The following is a 20,965-nucleotide window of genomic DNA, read 5'->3' on the forward strand; positions in this document are numbered from 1 at the left end:
TTTGCAGGTATAAAAATATTAAACATTCTCTTTATTTCAGCTTAATAAGCAGTGAAGCAGGCACGCACACACCATGAATCTCGTCGCGCTTAAATGCAACATGAAAGACAAGACGCAACTAAAATGATAAAATGAATGGCAGAACATGATCCTCAAACACTCCATTGCTGTGTGCCACATTATCAGAATGACAAAAAAAAAAAAAAAAACAGCTCAAACAAGGAAACAAGGAAGCCCAGGGCATCTGCCCTGGGCTAATAAATAACCTATAACAAAAACCAAAAACCAACTAAACACAGTATAGTAGGTAACTTGGAATTCAACAACCCAAACAAAACAATGACTGTAAGCTAATAAAAAAAAAGAAACGGCAAATGAAAGTTGTGTTCGGCACATCAGTCTTTGGTACAACTGGAAGCTGCAGGCAAGCAGGTGAAACATGTCTTCGGCAACATTTTTGCCAAAGTGCATATAATCCAAGGCGTGAGCATTGTGTTCTGCATTGAGAGACATAAACATACATTTTTAGTTGTGCAAATATAGAAGGCTGTTATTGCTCTGTCATCTAAAATATCATTATGCATAATTACGATATATTATTGTCGTAATCATCATACCTATAATGCTTTTGTATAGAAAATATACATTTTAGACCAAAGTATATATAGCACTCTCGCAGGAAAGCATGTGGCACTTCAGAAGAATAAGTTTGCATCAGCTACTGAGCTTGCAAGTCTATTGTAGCCCTTTGCAATATCCCTTCATTCGTGCAACATATGCACCAGATGCACGTGCACGCATATTCCTTGCTACGCTCGCAAAATGTACAATCTTGCGCACTAAGAAACACTTCAGCAAACTGCCTCACCGCCAACATGGCAGGATCGTCAACATTATACGCATTACGAGATTCAATGGAGTGCGGCGGTGAGGCATTACAAGCCAGCCGCAGCGCGCAGCAGTGCAAGCAAAAATGCACGCGATTGCATGACACATCTAAACAACTCAATAAAATCAAAAACCCGAGTCATTAAAGCAGCATGAAAATAAAAATAGTCCCTTCCCTCCCCATCTCTACCAGCGACTTAATACCTCTATTAAAAAAAATATAAGGAAAATGTACAATGCACCTGCAAAAATGTTAAGTACTGTGAAGCCCACCTAAGATGAATGCCATTCTCTGCACTTTCCAATGAAAGCAGTAATAGTGCCTCATAACGGGTTGAATAATCGTCCAATATATTCTGCAATTCGCTGCCTAAAATGGCATTCACGTTAAATGAGCTTCCATTGTAATGGCAAGTTTTGCATACATTCACAACGATTGATCACTAAATGTTCGTAAATGTGACAAGATATCCTATAATCCTCGACGCTGGTTATGACAACTCATACATTCACTCACTCAACAAGATTGCAATCAAACAGACTAGGCGAGTGGAAGTGCTTAACATGACGACCCCACACAAAACATCTGAAATGCTGAGCCGGCGGCGACCATTATTAGAGGATATTTTGGCATTTGTGTATGGGATTTGAAACTTTGCACGCAGATAAAACACTACTCCCTTGACTTGAGTCGCAGTTCAATCAGGCTCTAACACAGTGGAGAGGACCTCTTCTTATAATCAGCCAGGTCACCAGCTCAAGCATGCTTGGTCAATCAAATCTACAAAGCGAAAAGCTGTACTATCCTGATTTCCAAGTCTCACAATGCTGCATATGTTTACTGAAAGTGGCAAACGAATAATGAACAGCACTTGCAAGTGCAAATGTAGCACTGCAGACTAAGCTATCTATGTTCCTGACAACAACAGCACTTTTGATTTCAGTCAGCTTTGATAGACTGACAATTCCATCATACCACTTTGCAATTTTCCCCACATGCTTTGAGCCACCGATTGGCGAAAGAAACCATCTTCGATGCATACTGAGAATGAGATCATTCCCCGGTACCAAACAGCATCACGCTACCCAAGAATGGCACATTTGAGGCAACGACAAGAGGTCACTTTTTGAGCAAATTCAAAACTTGCACCCTAGCCTACAATATCCTAAGCAGCAGCTGCTTCCACCTAAGGTCATCACAAGAGAGCACCACAGGCATTCTCATTTCTTTACATCCTTCACAACCGGCCGACAAAGGGGGGACTTAATCACATGGCGCCTCCCCCTGACAGCCTGCGACACAGGAGGAATGGTGTTTCATGAAACTGAAGCAACTACACTGACTTCCTTCTACACCAACAGCTCAGTGTAACAATACGCTGCCAACAACCCTCGTAAAATCTGCTGAAAAAGCATACCACACCACAGTGTCGGCAGGGAATTCACCACTTCTTCATAAATAAGCACTGACAACCAACACAGCAAAGAGCAAAGCAACCAATACCTCTCTCATTCGAATGGAGTATCTCTTTCAAATGAATCATATTTGTGTAGCTCAATCAGGCAGGAATTCCATGAAAAAAGTCGTGCTTCCACTGAGCGTCACCAGGAGAATAGGCCATTAGGTGGGCAAGATATTGAATTAAACAAATTATTTCACCTTTTCAACGAACCTATACGCTTTTGCTATCAAAACTGTTCTCACACTGTCAAGGCCCTAAAGGATGCAGGCACAACAATGTATGGATGATACACAAGTTTGTTGACACAATCGAACGCAAAAAAAAAAATAATTAGATGCCCAGTGGGGCTCACAAAGGCACCGAGACCACTCAACATTGCACACACAGAAGATTTTGCTGCCATGGACTGCCAGTGCAATTTATATCTTTAAGAAGCCGGCCAACACTTCCAGCTTGAGTACACAGACAGAAAACGTCTCCTGCGATAGTAAGTACCTAGAGACGAAGTCCAACAGAGCAGCCTGTTCCCAGCAGGCACATCACTCTGGACGTGTCCTACTCGTTGCAAAATGGACGAGGGCAAGAACGCACCAGTCCTGGCACAAGGGAGAATGACGATGTGTTTACACGCAGTATGTTGCTCGTAAACAACTCCGCGTGCCATTACAGGATGAGGGTGGGGGGAAGCACCAGCAATGCCCACAGACGATACGGCAACAGCTGGTAGAAGAGTGGGCCACATGATGACCTCAGCGCTCAGGGGGTCAAAGTGAAACCAGCTTGGGCGGGTTCATACCATCTGGACTCGAAAGGTCACCATTTGAGTTGCGCTGCTGCTCGGCACATGACGTCACTGGTGAGAAGGTCAGAGGCGTGGTTCCCGTGGGTGTCGCTCCGGTGCCTTCAACGATGGACTCGAAGCTGTACATGCCTGCCGATGGAGTCTGGATAGGAACGCCCGCCACTTCTGTCAGCAGCGATGGGCATGATAAGGGAATGCTACCACTGGTGGTAGTGGTGGGGTTGATCAGGGCACTGCTTCCGTCCGAGTTCGTGAACACCGAAGTGACTGCGAGAGAGTTTGGACGGGAGAACTTGGGGGCACGGCCTGGAGCTGCTGGAACCCTGTGGTTGTTGCGAATGGGGCTGCCACTAGAATCGCACGACGTAATGGGCAGGTGCTGTGGTCGCTGGTGGGACATTGTGCCTGCTGTAGAGGTGACAGCAGCACTGGTGACAGGCTTCATATGGGACACTTTGCAGGTGGCCTTGTGAGCTTCAAGGATGAACTCAAGGTTTTCCTTCTCATGCCTAAGAGCTGCAAGCTCCTTTTGCAGTTTGTTTCGGGCTTCTTCAAGGCCTTCTGTTTCCTGTAAGGATGCAGTAACTTATGTCAGAAATACAGCATCATTCAATGGGCGCCTATCATGCAATTTACGGTACACTAAGGGCTTGAAACTATGCTGCAGTATATGTAATTAAGGATAATGATGACAAGTATAATGAATTTGCAAATCTCCTCAGTCTGTCCTTTTCCTTTCACTATTACCTGCTACACACAGAGCAGACCTTAATTGGAAATCAACAAGTGTTTTTCGTAGTAAGTCGTGTTGGTTTTTGATCTGAATGCGTAGTTATGGATGTCTCGCTATATGAACATTTTGCTTAAGAGCGAAGTGTTTTGTCTGAGTGACGTTGTTCACATTAACAAGGTACATCCGTACTGCATACCACATGACTCTCTTCAGCTAACCTAAGACAAGCATGGCACACAAACAAGAGCAACTCTGCCATGTCAGTCTCCTATTGCTACTACAAACATGTAGCACCACTTGTTCGCATTCTTACGATGAAAAACCAGTAAGATAAAGTGAACCACCATCTAGTTTAGTGCCTGTGCTGAAAGCATCAAAGAAGTAGGACTGACCTGGATGAGGCTGTTTGTATGGTCCATTCGCCGCTTTCGGCACCGTGCTGCAGCTAGCTTGTTTCGCTCTCGACGGACTCGCCTCCGCTCTTCTTCTTCAGGACTCAACTGCAGGACACACCAAACAGGAAGAACGTCAAATGAGGCAACCAGAAAAAATTTTGCTGAAAAAAACATTCATGTGAAACGAGAGCCACAGCAGGCTGCAGAGAACTACATATTACTAATTGCAAGGGCGCATAGAAGCAAAGTGACCCACAGCGGAGAATTGAAGTTCAAACCTGACAGCAGTGGTCACATTCTAATGGAGATGAGACGCAAACGACACGCAAGTGCAGGATGATATCAGCAAATGGTGCAGGTCTCAATTAATCTTACGACATTTCTCACAGCCCATTTGGCACTGTTAAACCCGACAATTCAAAATTCTATACCTAATTGAAATCCAAAATTCATGGGCTAGAGGTAAAATGGTTGACATGACACAAATTTCACACAAAAATGGCTAGCAGTATTGAATATACAAAAAAAAAAAGAAAGCTACAAGTGCAATGTAGCAGCTTCCACATTTGTGAGAAAGGCTTGAGAGCATACAGTAAATAATTGTGAGGGTTGTTGCATCGTTCTCACAGCTTTCACTGCATGCTAGTTGACTGTTGCTACAAGGACTGCACGCTGTTATTGTTGTGTGGTAATATATAAGCCTTTCAATAACTGCAGCCTCAAAAGAAAACAAGGATTCGTATAGTAGAACAGCTGTGTACAAATTCCATCTTATCTTTTATTTTACATCTTTGTTCATCAGCGAAAACAGCACTATGGCCCTGCTATCACTAGGCTCAAGCTTATGAAAGCTATCGTGGATCATGTATTGCTTCTGCCAATAAACGAAGGGTGGAAAAAACTTTGCACAGTCCCACCCAGCATCCCATTCTGTCCACGTGCAAAAACACACCCAGCTTCCTTCTTTAGCAGGTTAATGAGAACTGACCTTCTCGCTCCTGTTGGGCCTCCTGCCACCTCCGCTACGAGCAGGTTTGGGTGGCAGTGGTGGTGATGGAGTCGGTGTGTTGCTGCTGTGCCCGGTCACCTGTGGTGGCAGCTGCATCAGTTGGGTGGTGCATGGTGGCAGCCAGTCGTCCTCCACCTCTTGCTTGACCGTCACCATCGGCGGAGGCTGCTGCGACCAGAAAGGAGCAGCCTGGTGGGCTTGAGCACAACACATTGTGGGGGAGTGGGGCACGGGAAAATGGAGCACTATCGCAATTACAGCTATATTCTACAAAAAAAGAAAGGGGGCCTTTCATAAGCAGCAAAGAGAGCCTAGTTGTTTCACGACCTTGAGCAGTTGCTATATTTATGCATATGGTACACAGAATCAGAGCTGTCACTTCTACAATAGCACTGCAGTGAAGGGCAAGCACAAATTTATGGCTTCACAATGCATCGCCACAGACAGCCTGATTGAAACGCTGGTCACCTGGTGATCAAAGCGTGCAGCTGGTCTTTGCCTATAATGCCTTAAGAATTTTGAAATGGTAGCTAAAACAGTGGGCCCAGCTAAAACTGTTCACCCTCATGCAGTCTGTAATAGGGTCAGTCATGCTCACAGTCACATAAAAGGGCTCCTAGCAAAACGTACCAGGAACAGAAGAATTAAAAGTGCTGTACACTTCGACTGAGTTTGTGATTGACCATTACAAAGCCTGAGAGAAGCAAGAATAGGAAATAAACAACTGAGTTAAGGCCAACCTGCTGCTGTTGCTGCTGCTGGTACTGGGCAATGTTAACCACAGGTGGCACAAAGCCAGCCTGGTGCTGGTGCTCCATTGGTGCCGGAGGAACAGACTGCAGTTCCAGGAATGACTCCTCAATGTTCTTCAGTGTTGTCGGGGTCAGTGTGGCAGTGGTGCGTGTGGGGATCCCCGAGGTGAGCCCCGTGAACCCGGAAAACTGCAAAAAACAAACAAAAAGAAAACCACCATTGCAACATTAATTTCAATCCCGGCAGAATTTTGTCGCAGTACAAAAGTACCAAAGCTGCCTTTGCTAACGACACTCAAGAACTGGATTCTAGTTAAACGATTGAGCTGCAGATTAAAATTTTCTTTGCTTTCAAAAGGACAGGACCTTAAGATTACATCCTTTAAATTACAGCCACAAAAACATTTATATCTGCGATTACAAGATATTCTGATGCAACATGTTAGATAAGATGCTGACTTCAACACTAGAGCATTGCTCTTTGTATAGTGAAAGATGCAGTTATGGGAAAATATCAGCATGGCTGTGAAACAACATTAAAAGCAAATGCTGTACTATATATGCCTGGCTAGCCAGTAGCTGAATACTCGGCGCGGAGTGCATCAATGAAATAAATACAACAGAAAGTAATATTGCTTGCACAGCAGTCTTAAGACTGAACAAGGGCTTAAAATGCGTCATTCTAATTCATTCATAAAGGCCGACCATAGGTTCAGAGATGCACAGTGCAGAGCATGGAGCACAAACACTGCTAAATCGTGTGCAATCATATTACTGTTCTAAAAGATTTTCCTTAAACAGAAAGGCATGCTATACTGTTTGAGGTCACTGAGACTCGGCGGAGCGAGAGATGGCGTACGGAACGACGGCATTGTGGGCGAAGATTACGGTCAAGAGACAAGGCCGTCGGATCGATCAGACACACTACCGCGAAAAAATATACGGCCCCGTTTTCCCAGAAAGCAGGCTGCCCGGAAACAAACCACAGAAGAAAAACAAGCGCCGCCACCCGTCCTCATCAGGCGTCGCGACAGCCGGTCCCCGCGTAGCCATTATCGATGGCGCCCAACGTGAGGCGTCGAGACGCGGTCCCACGCCGGGGTTGGGCGCGTCCTGCTCGCGGCGGCGCCCAAGCATGAAGACACGGGAGGGGTAACGGCGTTGTTTTTTTCCCCCAGCATCTAGCTGGCTTGAACATCGTGTCGCAGCCAGAAAGAATAATGCGGTCGAAAGCTGCGCACCGCCAGAGCAGCTCGGATGTCCAGACTTCCAAAACTGAACGTGCAACCTCATGAGTTCCCAGGATTACACAAATCAACCTCCAGAACCGAGAGAGAACCCGTGAACCAAGATTCGTGGTTGCGCGGCCGCCACACGACCGCTACTACAGCGACTGTTCGTTATGGCGAGACCTTCGGAATATCGCATGTGGCGGTCGCCACGACGTCATCTGACAAGGCGGAGCAGCAGCACCTACACGTACGCAGTAGAGAGCTGTGTTCAGGACACGGAGAGATATCCGCTATGCCCACTGATATGCCACCAACAAAACGACCACCACAGGTCACGACCACCTAATCACCAGTGCCTAGTTTGTGGGTTTAAATAAATGTTTTTCCTCCTCCTCCTTCGAAGAAGTTTCTTCCGCCATCCCTCCCCTCCCAGACAACAGGGTCAACGGAAAGAAGAAAAAAAAAGCAGTAGATTTCCACTCGCCACAGAAAGCAGAGAGGGCGAGGGACAGCCTTTATTCGACTGCGGCGTGTAGGGGCGAGGATACTGAGACGGCCAGAGAGGAGAAGCCGTGTGTTTACGTGCGTGTACCGACCAGGCACCGCCAGGCGACACAAAGCGGGTCAAGGGTGCCGTAGGAGCACCAACACGCTTTCCTCAGGACGGGCCGCCCGCCCCTGGGGCCCGAAACAGCGGAAAACCCTCGTTTTCTCGGACGGCCGCTGCAGCGACAGGTGTATGAGACGCGCGTGTGTGCACCACGCGTGTGCCACATTATTACTACTACGGATGGCCGCGCGGAAACGTACCGCCGGCAGACCTCGTTTCCACGCCCGATTCACTTCCCCCGCACTTCGTCCGCTCTCCCTGCACTTTTGGTCGCAACGGTGTAGTTTCCAATATTCGCTTCGCGCCACCGTCGTCAACATGGCCGACTTTCAAAGCCGAACAGTGGCGAGCCATGACCTTCGCAGTTCCATGGCGTGCTGCAACGTATATACCAAGTTCAATAAGGGAAACCAAGTTCCCTTTTCCCTCGTATGCCCCCTGATGTAATGTTCGTATGCGTTAACCCCTCATGTGATGTCCCGAAAGGGACCTTTGAGGAAAAATAAATAAGTATGCAGCGCTCCCGATGGCCCCGTTGGGTCTAAAAACCCACTGCTCCAGAGGCAGGTTTTGATTCTTTTCCGGCTCTCGGTGGTAGGCTCAGGCTATGCTGTACCTACCCGCATAGAGTTAATATACGCCTACCCGCAAGCGTTCGGCGTAGTTCAGTCGATGAGGCATGCGCGCAACAGTGAAATGCAATCGTGAGTCCACACAGCCCGAATTCCGACTAAAGGACACGGGGTAGGGGAGCTGATGCAAACTGCATCACGGATGTAATAACGCGGGTTAACCGCGAAACTGGGATGTTCGGAGAGTATATAAACTTCGTATTACACAAACCTTCACAAATCCGCCTCATTTCTGTCCTCGGGCGACCATTCTCTCGCAACAAAATATGTGCCGATGTCGCGCACGGGTGCTTGATCGCCCGTGCACAATTAATTTCACTGTCCCCAAACTGCTGACTGGTCAACTTTCGTTTGTCCCCGTGTTACTGTTATTACTGTACAAAAACGTTATTTGCCGCTTAATTGCGAGGGCGACTGCAGGGGTCGATTGTTTTCGTGACCTTGGTGGACTCCCGTGGTGTTCAGGAGCTCCCACCCTCCAGCATTCAGGAGACAAAGGCCCACCTCATTCCTTTTGCGCCCAAAATCTTTACGCACATTCGTGTCGCACAGCCCACGGGCGCCTATATACGTTTCATCACACAGCCAGCGCCTTAGAGGGAATGGACAAGTTCCGAGGTCAGCTTTTCCGCGTGAACGTTGAACCACATTATATATATATATATATATATATATATATATATATATATATATATATATATATATATATATATATATATATATATATATATATATATATATATATATATATATATATATATGTGGTCCAACGGTATATATATATATATATATATATAGTTCTACACTAAATTCAAAACTGACTGGTCATCCTCTCAGTAGAATGGGCGTCTAGCGTACCTAAAATAAACATAAGAAATGTAGACTGATTAGCACGTACATGACACTTCAAGCGTTCCTCTGTTACGTTCAGAGCACGGTGCGAACACGAACAGCAAGTCGAGACAGGTACTGCACTGGTGACGGCACCCTTCCGACAACTGCCCTATAATAGATGGTCTCAACTGTCCTGACAGTACTCTTAAAAAGATTAAGACAAATCACCCACTTTTTCATAAAATGGGCAAGAACGTAGAGGAGGAGGCTAGCCACGCGTTTCCTATTCAGAACTCGCTCCTTCTCTGCACAGCAATTCGACCCGTTTTTAAGAATAAGAGGTGTCTTAGAATGGGACCCTATCAGTTAGGGGAATAGGGCAATTGTAGGGCGACAATGCGCACGCGCGGATTGCCGGGATGAATGGGCGAGGTGGGCTGCTTTCATTCTAGGAATGCGCACTCGCACCCCGCTATTCCCTAACGACTTAACACGTCGTGGCGGCACACAGACAAGGGCTGAGGTAACTTTCCTCAGGCAGACGCCATCGATGAAAATAAATTGCGATAAATGCCGCCTAAAGAAGCGCCCTTCGGTGACCGAAGACACGACGCGGCCGGTGTAATAAATTAGTCATGAGCGCACACAAAAGAGACACACGGCGACATGGCAGAAGCGGACAGTTCCGACGACCGTTTAGGATGGAAATGAGCTCGTAGGTAGAGGTGGCTCGAGAACACGTACGTGCCAGCATTATTTCGTAGAATATTAGACACTAGGGGGGGAATACATTTGACAGCTACGAGTCTTGCGGACATAGCAGAGTGACTGATGACACTGCAGCAAGCTCGGCGCCAGGCAGAGAAGCAGCGTTAACCGCGCGTGGCTATCTCGATGACCCTACAACAGCAGCACACGGAGAGGTGGGGTAGCCTTGGCAAATGCGCCAAGCGCTGACAGCTCCTCTCCTTCCCTTGCTTTGAATCCAGTCTGGAGGCCAAGCGCTCTTTTCAGCGCAAATGCTGGCTGTTTCGAAACAGCTGTCCCCTCTCCGTAAAACCAGCGCCGCGCTGCTCGGCATAGAAGAAAGGAAGCACGTGTAGTTTTGCCGGGGAATATATGGCGCCAACAAAGAAGACGCGTGTTTTGCATGCGAACGACAGCTTGGGGGTGCAAACAGCATATCCCACGCGCTGTTAAAGACAATGGAGATATGTTTTGAGCAGCGGTAATGACCTCTCGCTCTGCTAGATTTTTATTTTGTTATAAACCGCGTGTTGTAGCGGATGCTTGTCATATCGGAAAATTAGCGGGGCAAAAAAATAGCGCTACGCATTCTTGCAATAACTGCCAGATAAAACTTGCACTGGAGATTCCAAGCAAATGTCAAACTCCAGCCTAAAATCCAACATCGCATGAGGCTGGAAGGTTTTTGCTCCTTTTCTTACAGCACTGCGAAGCCGAAATCAACGTTGGGCGACTTTTCAGGGCGGGAATGCTGTTCCAATAGAGCGATGGCAACACCCGGCTTACCCAAAGCTAGTGCGCGCATGACAATGATGTCTTTTTGATCTACTTAGCGACTACCGATCCCCCCCCCCCCCCCCCCCTTACAGGCCACCCAGAGTGGGTATCTTATTTAACTTTCAGATCGATGCGCGCACGCGGAAACCGGGCAGCAACAGGCGGGAGAATAAGGCAACACAGACAACCGAGACACAAAAGAACACAAAGCAAAGAGAACGTCCGCGCGCGTTCCCTGCCGCACGTACGACGCACACACGCAGGTGGGGACGCCGAGAGACAAAAGCGAGTGCGATAGCGCCGCTGACGAAATCGAGAGAACTAAAATGTAAAAAAGTCGAGGAGAGAGACCTGCTGGCTGGCGCAGTCAAGCAAGCCACTGCCGCCGACGACGCTAGGAGAACGTGCGACCTTGGAACCGCAGAAAAGAAGAAAAAAAGACGCACTTCGCGAAAAGACACTGTCCCCCTCGTTCTACTGCCGGCGCAGAGAAAAAAAAATAAAAAAATAATCGAGAGCTAGAAAGTGTACGGGTTGCTGCTGCTGCTCGCTCGAGGGAGAGCCATTGCTTATATTTCAAGGGCGCGCCACCGTTAAATCCAGCAAGCAAGCGACAGCGGCGAACCAAGCGTAGGTGGGCGCAAAGTGCGAGAACCCCTCAGATACCCTAAGGACAGGCGGTGTACGGGCGCAGTCGGGACTTGATGGGCGGCGAACCCTCCCACCACCGCAGTCGTCCCGCGGAACAACCCAACCTCCTCGAAAAAGACGGGAGCAGGGGTCACAACACAAGCGAGATCGACGACCCCAAACCGAAGCCTCTACATCGATTCGAAGACAACGGACGGACGGCGCCTCCCGCGCGAACATGTCGAAGCATGTCGATGCGCCCAAAAGGACTTGCACCCCCCTTTTCCAAGAGTCTTGTGCAGACGTCAGCTCCTACGCCCCGGCCAAGGAATAATGTATGTGTATCGACACGCATAACTACATAAAGCACGCGGCACCCGACCGGAACGCCCGGTGGTCTCACTTTCGTCTCGCCGATGGAGCGTAGCAGCCGTGGCGATGTCAATTAAAGACGCGCCGGTTGACAACCCCCGACCGCGATTAGCGTGCCACCGTCTCAACTTATAACCGCAAGAACGCTGATTCTCCCAAAGTGGAACGGAGATAGTTCCGTAAGACACCACTTGAAACGCGTCTAACATAAACATTCGCCACGTTCCGGCACTCAGACGACCGCGCAACAGCTATACAAAGGATTATGCGCGTTCAAATAGGCTTCAGAAGAATCTGTGCACTACCTGACTGTTATGAAGACGCCGCCGCCAGCAATGGACGAAGCGCACGGGCCCCCTCGCAACGAGCAGAGCAGCAGCCGTCGGAATGTCAGCTAGGAGAGATTTCAACGCTGTATCCAGGGGGGGTGGGGACTCAGACTCGGAACAATAGGCGGGACTCGGCGGCGACTTGGCGACGGCGCAGTTTCAGGACCTCCGCGACGTTTCCCTAAGAAACCCCTCGCCAAGCACGCACGCGCACGCCGGAAAGGCGATGATGCAACGCGTGCACAAGCTCGCGACGGCAGTGTACACTTCGAGGAACGAAAATATGAACAGATCAAAGGCCGGGTGGGCCGGGCGCCCGCCAAGTGTTTCAACCCAGGAGCGCAACAGAGCCAGTGCCCTCTCTCGCAGCCGGAGCCCTGCTCTTTCGTCGTCTGCTCGCAGCGCCGGCCGCTTGTTTACCGCTGCCTCAAAACACCTACGCGCGCTCTACGCCGAGCGGCACAAGCACCGAGAAACAGTGTTGCACGGATGCGGGGCAAAACACGAGGAAAAAAAAAAAAAAAAAATCGGAAAAGAGGATGCTACAATGACTCACGTCCATGTCGAAGTCCACGGTGGTGGCCTTCATTAAGAGATCGTCCGTGGTGCCCACATAGAAATCGTTCTCGCGTATCTGAAACTCATCCATGATGTTCGTCGACCACACGCCGTCGATATCCATCACCGACTACACCCGCACGACTGAACAGCTACGAAACTGTGCGGTGCACAGAGTGGCGGCTTGCTTTTCAAGAACTGCTGGCGCGCTTCCTCCTCTCTCTCGAAGCATGTGCACATATCGGTGACGTCGCAGGGACGTCACGGTGACGCCGCGCTCGAGCACGGCCTCCTTTGGCCGCGCTCTTGCCAAATCGCCGCCGCGGCGAGATGCCGCTGCCTATCTCTTCGTGGAAGGAAAAAGAGCGCCGTGCTCTCTCCCTCGCGCGCGCTTCCAGCGATGAAACGGTATCCCTCTCCACCCTTTTGTGACGTTTCTCCGGTCGGCGCGACGACATTCTCGTCGCCGCCGCCTTTCGACTACGGTTTCCTTTCTTTCTTTTCATTCGTTCGCTTCAGCGCTCTCGACGTCGCGGGCGATCCTACCAGTACACGCAACAGAAGAGGCGCGCCTAAACAAACACTCGGAGCGGAAGCCTCACAAAATGCCGCGAAAAAAGCGCGCGGTCACAATAAGAAACGTACGACATTTGCAAAGAAAAAACGTTATTTGCCATAATCCCACAGCTCATTATCAGCTTCAGCGCAAAAGCAAATTCATGTGCAGTTTACTGAGAGGTCCGCTAAGGAACCTGTAAATTCTGCTCAAACTTGCGCCTTTCTTCCCCCCTGTAGAAAGAATTTAACAGAGGACATAAGCTGCACGTCCAATCGTCGACAAGGCCCCGCGGCTAGTAAAAAACTATAATAAGTAATAAACGTTCTCAAAGAGCGGGCCCACAGAACCGTTCCATCCTAATGAATACGACCGCAATGTTGCAAATATTAGGGAGAGCAAAAAAGTCTGGTATTGCAACTTCTTGGTAGAACAACGAAGTAACGGATGAGGCAAAACAGAGAAAGGGAGGTCAGTGTTGCTTCTGCTGGTTAGGAACAGTTACTTCAACAAAGGCAACCGAGCCTTTTGCTCCTTTTTTTTTTTTTTCTTTCATATATGGGCCTGGGGAACGGAGGCCATTCGTAAGGCCTGCGCCGCTATTGGTATTTTTAATCTCATACGTGTAGTTTTAATATGTTTTCAGCTTGTGTGTCACCTGTGTGTCTTTGCTGTCCGTGCATTCATTTGCGCTCCTACCATGAATTCAAGCAAGACTGACGAACTAGACCGTTTCAAGGTCCTGTCAGTGGTTTTCAACGCAGCAGCAATCCATGAGCCCGAAGGCTTCAAAAATCACCATTTTTTGAATATTTATTGAAGCGGAAGTTGCCTCAGACACAGGACCCTTCAGTAAGCACGCTCACCTTTACGAGCCACAGCTACTGGATTCTTTGTTCGCCATTTCTTTCGTCATTCGCTAAAATTTGGCGGTATGAGTCCGTCGGCCAGTGGGACCTCCCTCGTGATTTTCACTACGTACTTTTAAAACATTCGATACATCCAACAATTAGTATCTTGTCTGCCGGCCTGCAGATCTAGCCTCCACCACTGGGCACGCGTAAAAGCACACAGCCTCTCCGGTACAGTACATACCACCTCAGTTGGCAGCTCTTCAAACGCAGAGAGCCCCTCTGTGTATTTGCATTCAACGCTCGACACACGCCAGAGGCAAAACCGGAATGCGTATACTACCACTGGCGGCGGCGTCTCGCCGCACAGTCGTCACACAAGCCAGAACAAGACCGTCCCGCCGCCGTCCACTTCATACACGCAAGCAGAGTACATATGAGCAAAGGGAGCTTCCATCGACACCATTGCCGGAGGCTTAAGCCGCGTTCAGACTACGTGCGCAACGCACGTATCGTTCGTAAGGATCGTAAGCGTAAGCGCAAAAAACGTAACGTGTCTGTTCAGACTGCTGTCGTATTGAGCGTAAAATGCGCAACGTACGCAGCAAGCGTGGGCGTAAATGTCGGAGGACCCGCGACTTTTACGACTATTACAGATACGTCTGTTACGCGCGACCAATGCGCACAGCCGTTTCGGTTTTCCCTTTCCGGTCACGGGGCTTCCGGTCCTTTCAGATTTCGCGCGCAAACCACTAGTAGGCGACATCATCCAACGCTCCTACTCTGCTGCAGTGTCTCGGCTCGCCGGTGTTATTGGTGTTTTGTCGGTGATTGTGTCTGTGTCGGTGATTGTGTCTGTCCGCAGCTTGATCATGTGCAGTGCGGAATCTTCGCTGTGGAATTATCAGCCTCTCATAAAAAAAGTTCGGCAGAGGCCGGCTCTCTACTGTCTCTACTACGAGTAGCTGAAATCGCACAGAGAGAAGTGCAAAACGATGCCTGACTGCAAATTGCCAGTGCGCTGAGTCAAAGTAGTAAGTGGTTTATCAATCCGTTTTTTCATGCGCGAACAAGCTCTCAACAAGCAAATCTTTCCTCTCGTTTAGAAAAGTGAGGTTATGGAGGCGGGGGATGCCCGCTTCATCCCCGTGCATTCTCGCAGCCCATCGGCTCCGTTGACAAGTGAGGAAACAGTTGGCCTGCAGCGAAAGGCCGATGCGGGGAGACGTTGCGGTCGGGCCGCAGAACGGAGCTGGTGGGGACTCGTCGAAGTTTGAAAGAAGCTCACCGTAAAAGAGAAAAAGAAAACAGCATTTTCTGAGGGGGGACGAGGTTCCGCGGACGTTTCCGAGTCTGCCGCGCGCCCCGGCTCATTGTTTGGAGTCAGTAGTACGGCCTTTGAGTCACCGCCCCGGCCCGTCTCCAAGATCGCTCCGGGGCACTGGTAAAATCGCAAGCAGGGATGCAGGCGGACCGTACGCCTGTTTTGGTGCGAGAGAGTGCGATCACGGGACACCGAGCACGAGTGCGCAGTGCGTCGACAGTGAGAGCGGGCGCGTGAAATGTGCGAAGGAGTGAGCGGTGCGTCAACACGGTGAGCGGACGTTTGAAAACTGTGTGCGAACGTGCGTGTGTGAAACGAAGTGTATTTATAATCGAGTTGTTAATTGTTAATATACCCATTGTTCTTTTTCGTATTTTATTTGTGTGTCCAGTCTTTTCTTTCACATCTCATTTTGAGCTTGAAGAGCCCAGACCTCCGCTATCAGCCGCTTGCTAACCAGCGCCATGTTGAGAGCGCTGATTGGCCGGTCGTAAAGAACGCATCTTACCGAACGGCCCAGTGTGAACATGCGCGGTCGCAAGCTACGTAAACGGGAGTTCCAGCCACTATGCGCACTGCGATAAATACGATACTTACGACGGATGCGCACGTAGTCTGAACGCGGCTTAAGGCGTTGTACGTTCTTTAAAGCTACCCTTCCAGCACGACGACGCCAAGGATGAGGGAGAAAAAAAAAAGGGTTGCTGGTCGTCGTTGTGCAGCCTCGCGTGCCGTAGTAAAACCGTAAAACAACGTGCTTTCTGAGAACGACGGAAGAGGCCAAGCAAAGCGATGTTTTCCCGCAAGCCGGCGCTGTCCGTCCATTGATTACCGGCCTTCGCCGCCGTGCCGCAACGTACAAGCGACTCCGCCTCGGAAAAAGAACGAGCATGAAAACAGGAACGCCGCAAACGAAAGAATGAAAAGAGGCTAAAGACGATCCCCGAGGCGACCACTGCAGACACCACACACGTACGCACGCCGCTCCACTAGCCTCGGGAATGTACAGGAAACACGCTGCCTGCAAAACACGGGGCGGTACGAACAAAACGCCGCTAGTGCTGCCGAACACCAAAAGTGCGGCGTTCTCCAAAGGGTCAGACTCGCCGGAGGTAAACAAGCAGCGCGCCAGAAATAGAGAAGAAGAAGATAAAAAAAAAGACAAGCTTACTATAGAAGTAAAACGAAAGTGACAAGATGAAAGAAAGCCGCATAGCGGGGACTACGAAAAGCATAAACGACCACTATGCCCTTAACGAGAGTCGGCAGATGAGCCGAGCATCCCTCTCCGCAAAGCTTCTCGTTTCCGGTGCGGACGGAGGAGGATGCGCGAGCGTGATTGATACGGCGTCCCATTAGCGCACTCTTTGCACACTGCCTACATTACAGTTACACACACACCCTGTGCAAGAATTTCTCATTACTGCGTATTCGAGTGCGAATTGCGGCGTCGCGGTGGCTCATCTGAAAGTCTAGTTCAGGGAGTGTGGCGTGGAATGGCGGTTGTGACGCGCTGACCCAGCGTCACTACTGTACTACCAAGGCCTCTAGAAAACGGGACAAAACTTATGACCACACCGACGAGCGTTTAAATCTCTTTTAAAGGGAATACCTTCCTGCCTTTGAGTACTTAGTCCTTAAAAGAAAAAAAAAAAAGAAAAAAAGCATATTGCAGCGGCCTGCAGGTGGGCCCCACGGTAAAGTTAGAGCTCGGTGAATTTAGAGATGTTTAGGTTAGCGCACCTTACAGTTTTCACTGCATTGGTTAGATGTACAGCCTTTTTCAAAAGTTTAGAGCCCAGGGGGCTTACTTCTTAGCCATACTATGTGGCACGTGATGCATTCCCAGGTTTCCAAATTTGCTGAAGGTAAGAAGATTTTTCGTCCTACCCTCTTCAATGGCTAGGACTTGCACGACTGTTAAAGACGTCATAATATCAGGTTTAAAAGCAAAAACTTTGGGCCCTAAACTTTTGACAAAGGCTGTACGTGGGTTTAGATTCGAAATCGCTGCCTGGATAGCACGCCTTTTAGTATTCCTACACTTACGGTTAGCGCGGCCGCTCCAACACAAGGGTCGGTATAAATTCGATGGAGCGGCTGGTTATGTGTATCGACTCTACTCGGCACAAACAGATGTGAATGCGAATTTTTTTACGCCGCGCAGTGCCACAACGGCGACAACAAAACATAAACGACGCTAACGACGGAGAATCTTTGCGAGCACGTTAGGGGCACCCGGATTATGAACGTTGCGTGCTGCGTGGCATTCGTAAATCCAATAAGTTACGAGGACGGCAACCTTCGTCTGTCTTCTGCCCCCCGAGCTCCGAAAACAGAAACAATTCGCCAAGCACTCGTCATCGCACTACAGCTTATATGCGCCCCATGCTGCATATGGTTTCATCTACCCACAGAGATTATAGAAAATGGTCTTTTGCACACATTCGAATGAGAGGTGTGTGCGCGAATATAAAAGGTTGTGCCATTCGTATTCTTGACCCCTGATTCCTAGAAGAAAACGGAAAGAGAAAAGACAACACCGCAGCGATTCCGGGTTATAATGCGGTGGAGAACAACAGTGAAAAAAAAAAAAAAAAAAAAAAAAAAGTCGATTTATCGCAATTACTTTCTTTAGCGGCGGAACATGGTCGGTGATAAAGTTCAAATGTGCATCAGCAGGGAAGATGCTGTTTTTGCCATAACCGATCAGGCTACCTTCGCCTTTCCAGCGGGCCCGAAATTCGAACAATCTGTAGGGAGAACTGCTACCAACGCTGACCTCAATGAGTCACATGTACACAAAGGCCTGCGCACAAGTGATCTCTGGGTCCATTAGTGATTTCGTTCACTGGAACTAGGTCGAGACGAGCCACCACCAGATACTGGCACAAAAAAAAAGGCAAGGCAATCATACCCCATACATCCAGAGACTTCCCTGAAAAGTGCCCACACAGAGAAAGCTGATAACACCTGGCACTCCCGTGGAAACACCGAACTAACGAGACAAGGCACGAGCAAGTAGTAAAGAAAAGAATGACTCACAAGGGAGATAAGCTACATCAAGAAGCCATGCATACAAGCGAGGGTCATTGGGATGTGACCCCCCCCCCCCCCTCCCCAAAAAAAAAAAAAAAAAGGCAAGGCAATCACACCCATACATCCAGAGACTTGCCTGAAAAGGGCCCATACAAAGAAAGCTGATAAGTGGCCCTCCCGTGGAAACGCGGAACTAGTTAGACAAGGCACGAGCAAGTAGTAAAGAACAGGATGACTCACAAGCGAGATAAGCTACATCAAGAAGCCATGCATACAGGCGAGGGTAATCGGGATGTGACCTAAATAAATACTCAACTTTTGATGCAGTACTGGACTTTCCCCATCGTCTGCGATACCTTTCCTTTGGGCAAACATCCAGAGTTCGTCACCCTGAAAGGACATTGACCCCCTGAAATGGAGTCAATGTCCTCGCCCTCTTTGTTATAACGAACCGCATGTGAGTAGTGTAAACATTAAGCCTGCCCTAAGTCAGCTTGCTAATGCAGCTGTCGCCATATTGCCAGTTGAGTAGCGCCGATCTCAGTGCAACTCAACGACGTGAGATTTACAGCCTGGGCCAGCCTATGGCTATTCATGGCTTATTAGCTTATTAGAGCACTTGTAACGATACCTGAACGAGGAGCGAGTTCAGGAACAAGACTGACGATGCAATATTTCGTAGTCAAATACTCCCCATCGGTTACTGTTGTGCCGTTGCATCTTTGAGCAACTGTTAAAACACTCAGTAATCTGCGATTTGCTGATGACATTGCCTTGCTAAGCAACTCGGGGGATGAACTGCAAATAATGATTGATGACCTAGACAGGAAAAGTAGAAAGGTAGGCTTGAAAATCAATATGCAGAAGACTAAGGTAATGTTCAACAGCCTCGGGAAGGAACAGCAGTTTACATTAGGTAGCGAAATACTGGAAGTAGTAGGCGAATATGTCTACTTTAGGACAGGTAGTAACCGCAGACCCGGACCACGAAAAGGAAATAACAAGAAGAATACGATTGGGATGGAGCGCATTTGGCAAGCACTCACAGATTATGACTAGCAGCTTACCGGTATCGCTCAACACAGGAAAGTATACAACAGTTGCATCTTGCCTGTACTCACCTAGGGGGCTGAAACGTGGAGGCTAACCAAGAGAGTTCTACTTAAGTTGAGGACAACCCAGAGGGCTATGGAACGAAAAATGGTAGGGGCAACATTAAGAGATAGAAAGCGTGCAGAGTGGGTCAGAGAAATAACTCAAGTTACCGACATTCTAGTAGAAATTAAGAAGAAGAAATGGACATGGGCAGGACATGTAGTGCGAAGAGAGGATAACCGATGGTCGCTGAGGGTAACAAACTGGATTCCAAGGGAAGGAAAGCGTAGCAGGGGGCGGCAGAAAGTTAGGTGGGCGGATGAAATTAAGAAGTTCGCAGGGGTCAAGTGGATGCAGCTAGCACAGAACCGGGTTAAGGGAGAGGCCTTCGCCCTGCAGTGGGTATAATCAGGCTGATGATGATGATAAAACACTGAGAATATATGTGAGCCAGACCACGATATCAACTATAGAATAATTGGATCACAGCCTCCAATGTATGCTTAATAAACATAGGCCAACCGACTTTGGTTTAGTTTATGGGGTTTAACGTCCCAAAGCATCTCAGGTACGAGAGACGCTGTAGTGGAAGGCTCTGGAAATTTCGACCACATCTGGGGTTCTTTACCGTGCACTGACAACGCATATCACACGGGCACCTTGTTTTTCGCCTCCATCGAAAAGCGGCCGCCGCGGCCAAGGTTCTATCCCGCGTCCTTGGGCACAGCAGTCGAGCGCCCTAACCACTGCACCACGCCGCGGGCTATATTTCGTCTCACAAGATGTTTGCGAAAGGCAGAGGCACCGCGGTCCACTGCCCCCCCCCCCCCCCCCCCCCCCCTTCCCTCCAAATTGGCGGGGATGACAGTAGGAGCACAATTCTCTATTATAGTGGGCACGGGCGAGAGGCACTTAGGAACACAACTGCAAAGGCACCTCTGCCTTTCGCAGTGCTGCAGATACCTTGTGAGACGAAGTATAAACAGAAGGAGCAGAGGATTCATTTCGTGCCAATACAACCTTGTATCACTGTATCGTGCAAAAGTGTACGGACCGCAGTGATTTTCACTTAATTTTATGCCATGATATACCCCGCTTGATATATACCGTCAATGTCGATTATGTTAGAGAGAAAAAGAAAAGGCATCTAAGTATCCAGGTTTCAATTTCGGTGTTTTTGCCCTATTCTAAATAGTAACACTTTATATCTACAGTGTACTATATCCTTTTTTTTTTTCTTTTTTTCAATGAAGCGATTAATCGGCTCATTTTTAAATATTTCAAAGTGCAAACGCACAGACGAAGACGGGACGAAGCGGAATGCACTGTAACCTACT

The 20,965-nt window shown here is 48.7% G+C and overlaps 1 protein-coding gene across 5 annotated transcripts in view; it reads right to left on the minus strand.

Annotated features, from left to right (window-relative positions):
- kay (transcription factor kayak) overlaps positions 1–20,965 on the minus strand; it is a 73,886-nt gene continuing 52,921 nt past the window's right edge. For 2 of the 5 annotated variants that reach the window (XM_084581928.1, XM_084581931.1), the window contains exons 2-5: positions 6,031–6,231; positions 5,270–5,479; positions 4,279–4,386; positions 1–3,721 (exon numbers count right to left, since the gene is read on the minus strand). In XM_084581928.1, the coding sequence (XP_084438054.1) occupies positions 3,116–3,721; positions 4,279–4,386; positions 5,270–5,479; positions 6,031–6,231 (1,125 nt within the window). In that variant the 3' untranslated portion in view covers positions 1–3,115. Of the gene's footprint in view, positions 3,722–4,278; positions 4,387–5,269; positions 5,480–6,030; positions 6,232–12,761; positions 12,940–20,965 lie in introns of those variants that run through there. The other 3 variants (XM_084581927.1, XM_084581930.1, XM_084581929.1) reach the window with 3 other exon arrangements.

This window comes from Amblyomma maculatum, chromosome 10 (genome assembly GCF_055883805.1).
Source record: "Amblyomma maculatum isolate TAMU_Amacu chromosome 10, ASM5588380v1, whole genome shotgun sequence".
NCBI lineage: Eukaryota > Metazoa > Arthropoda > Arachnida > Ixodida > Ixodidae > Amblyomma > Amblyomma maculatum.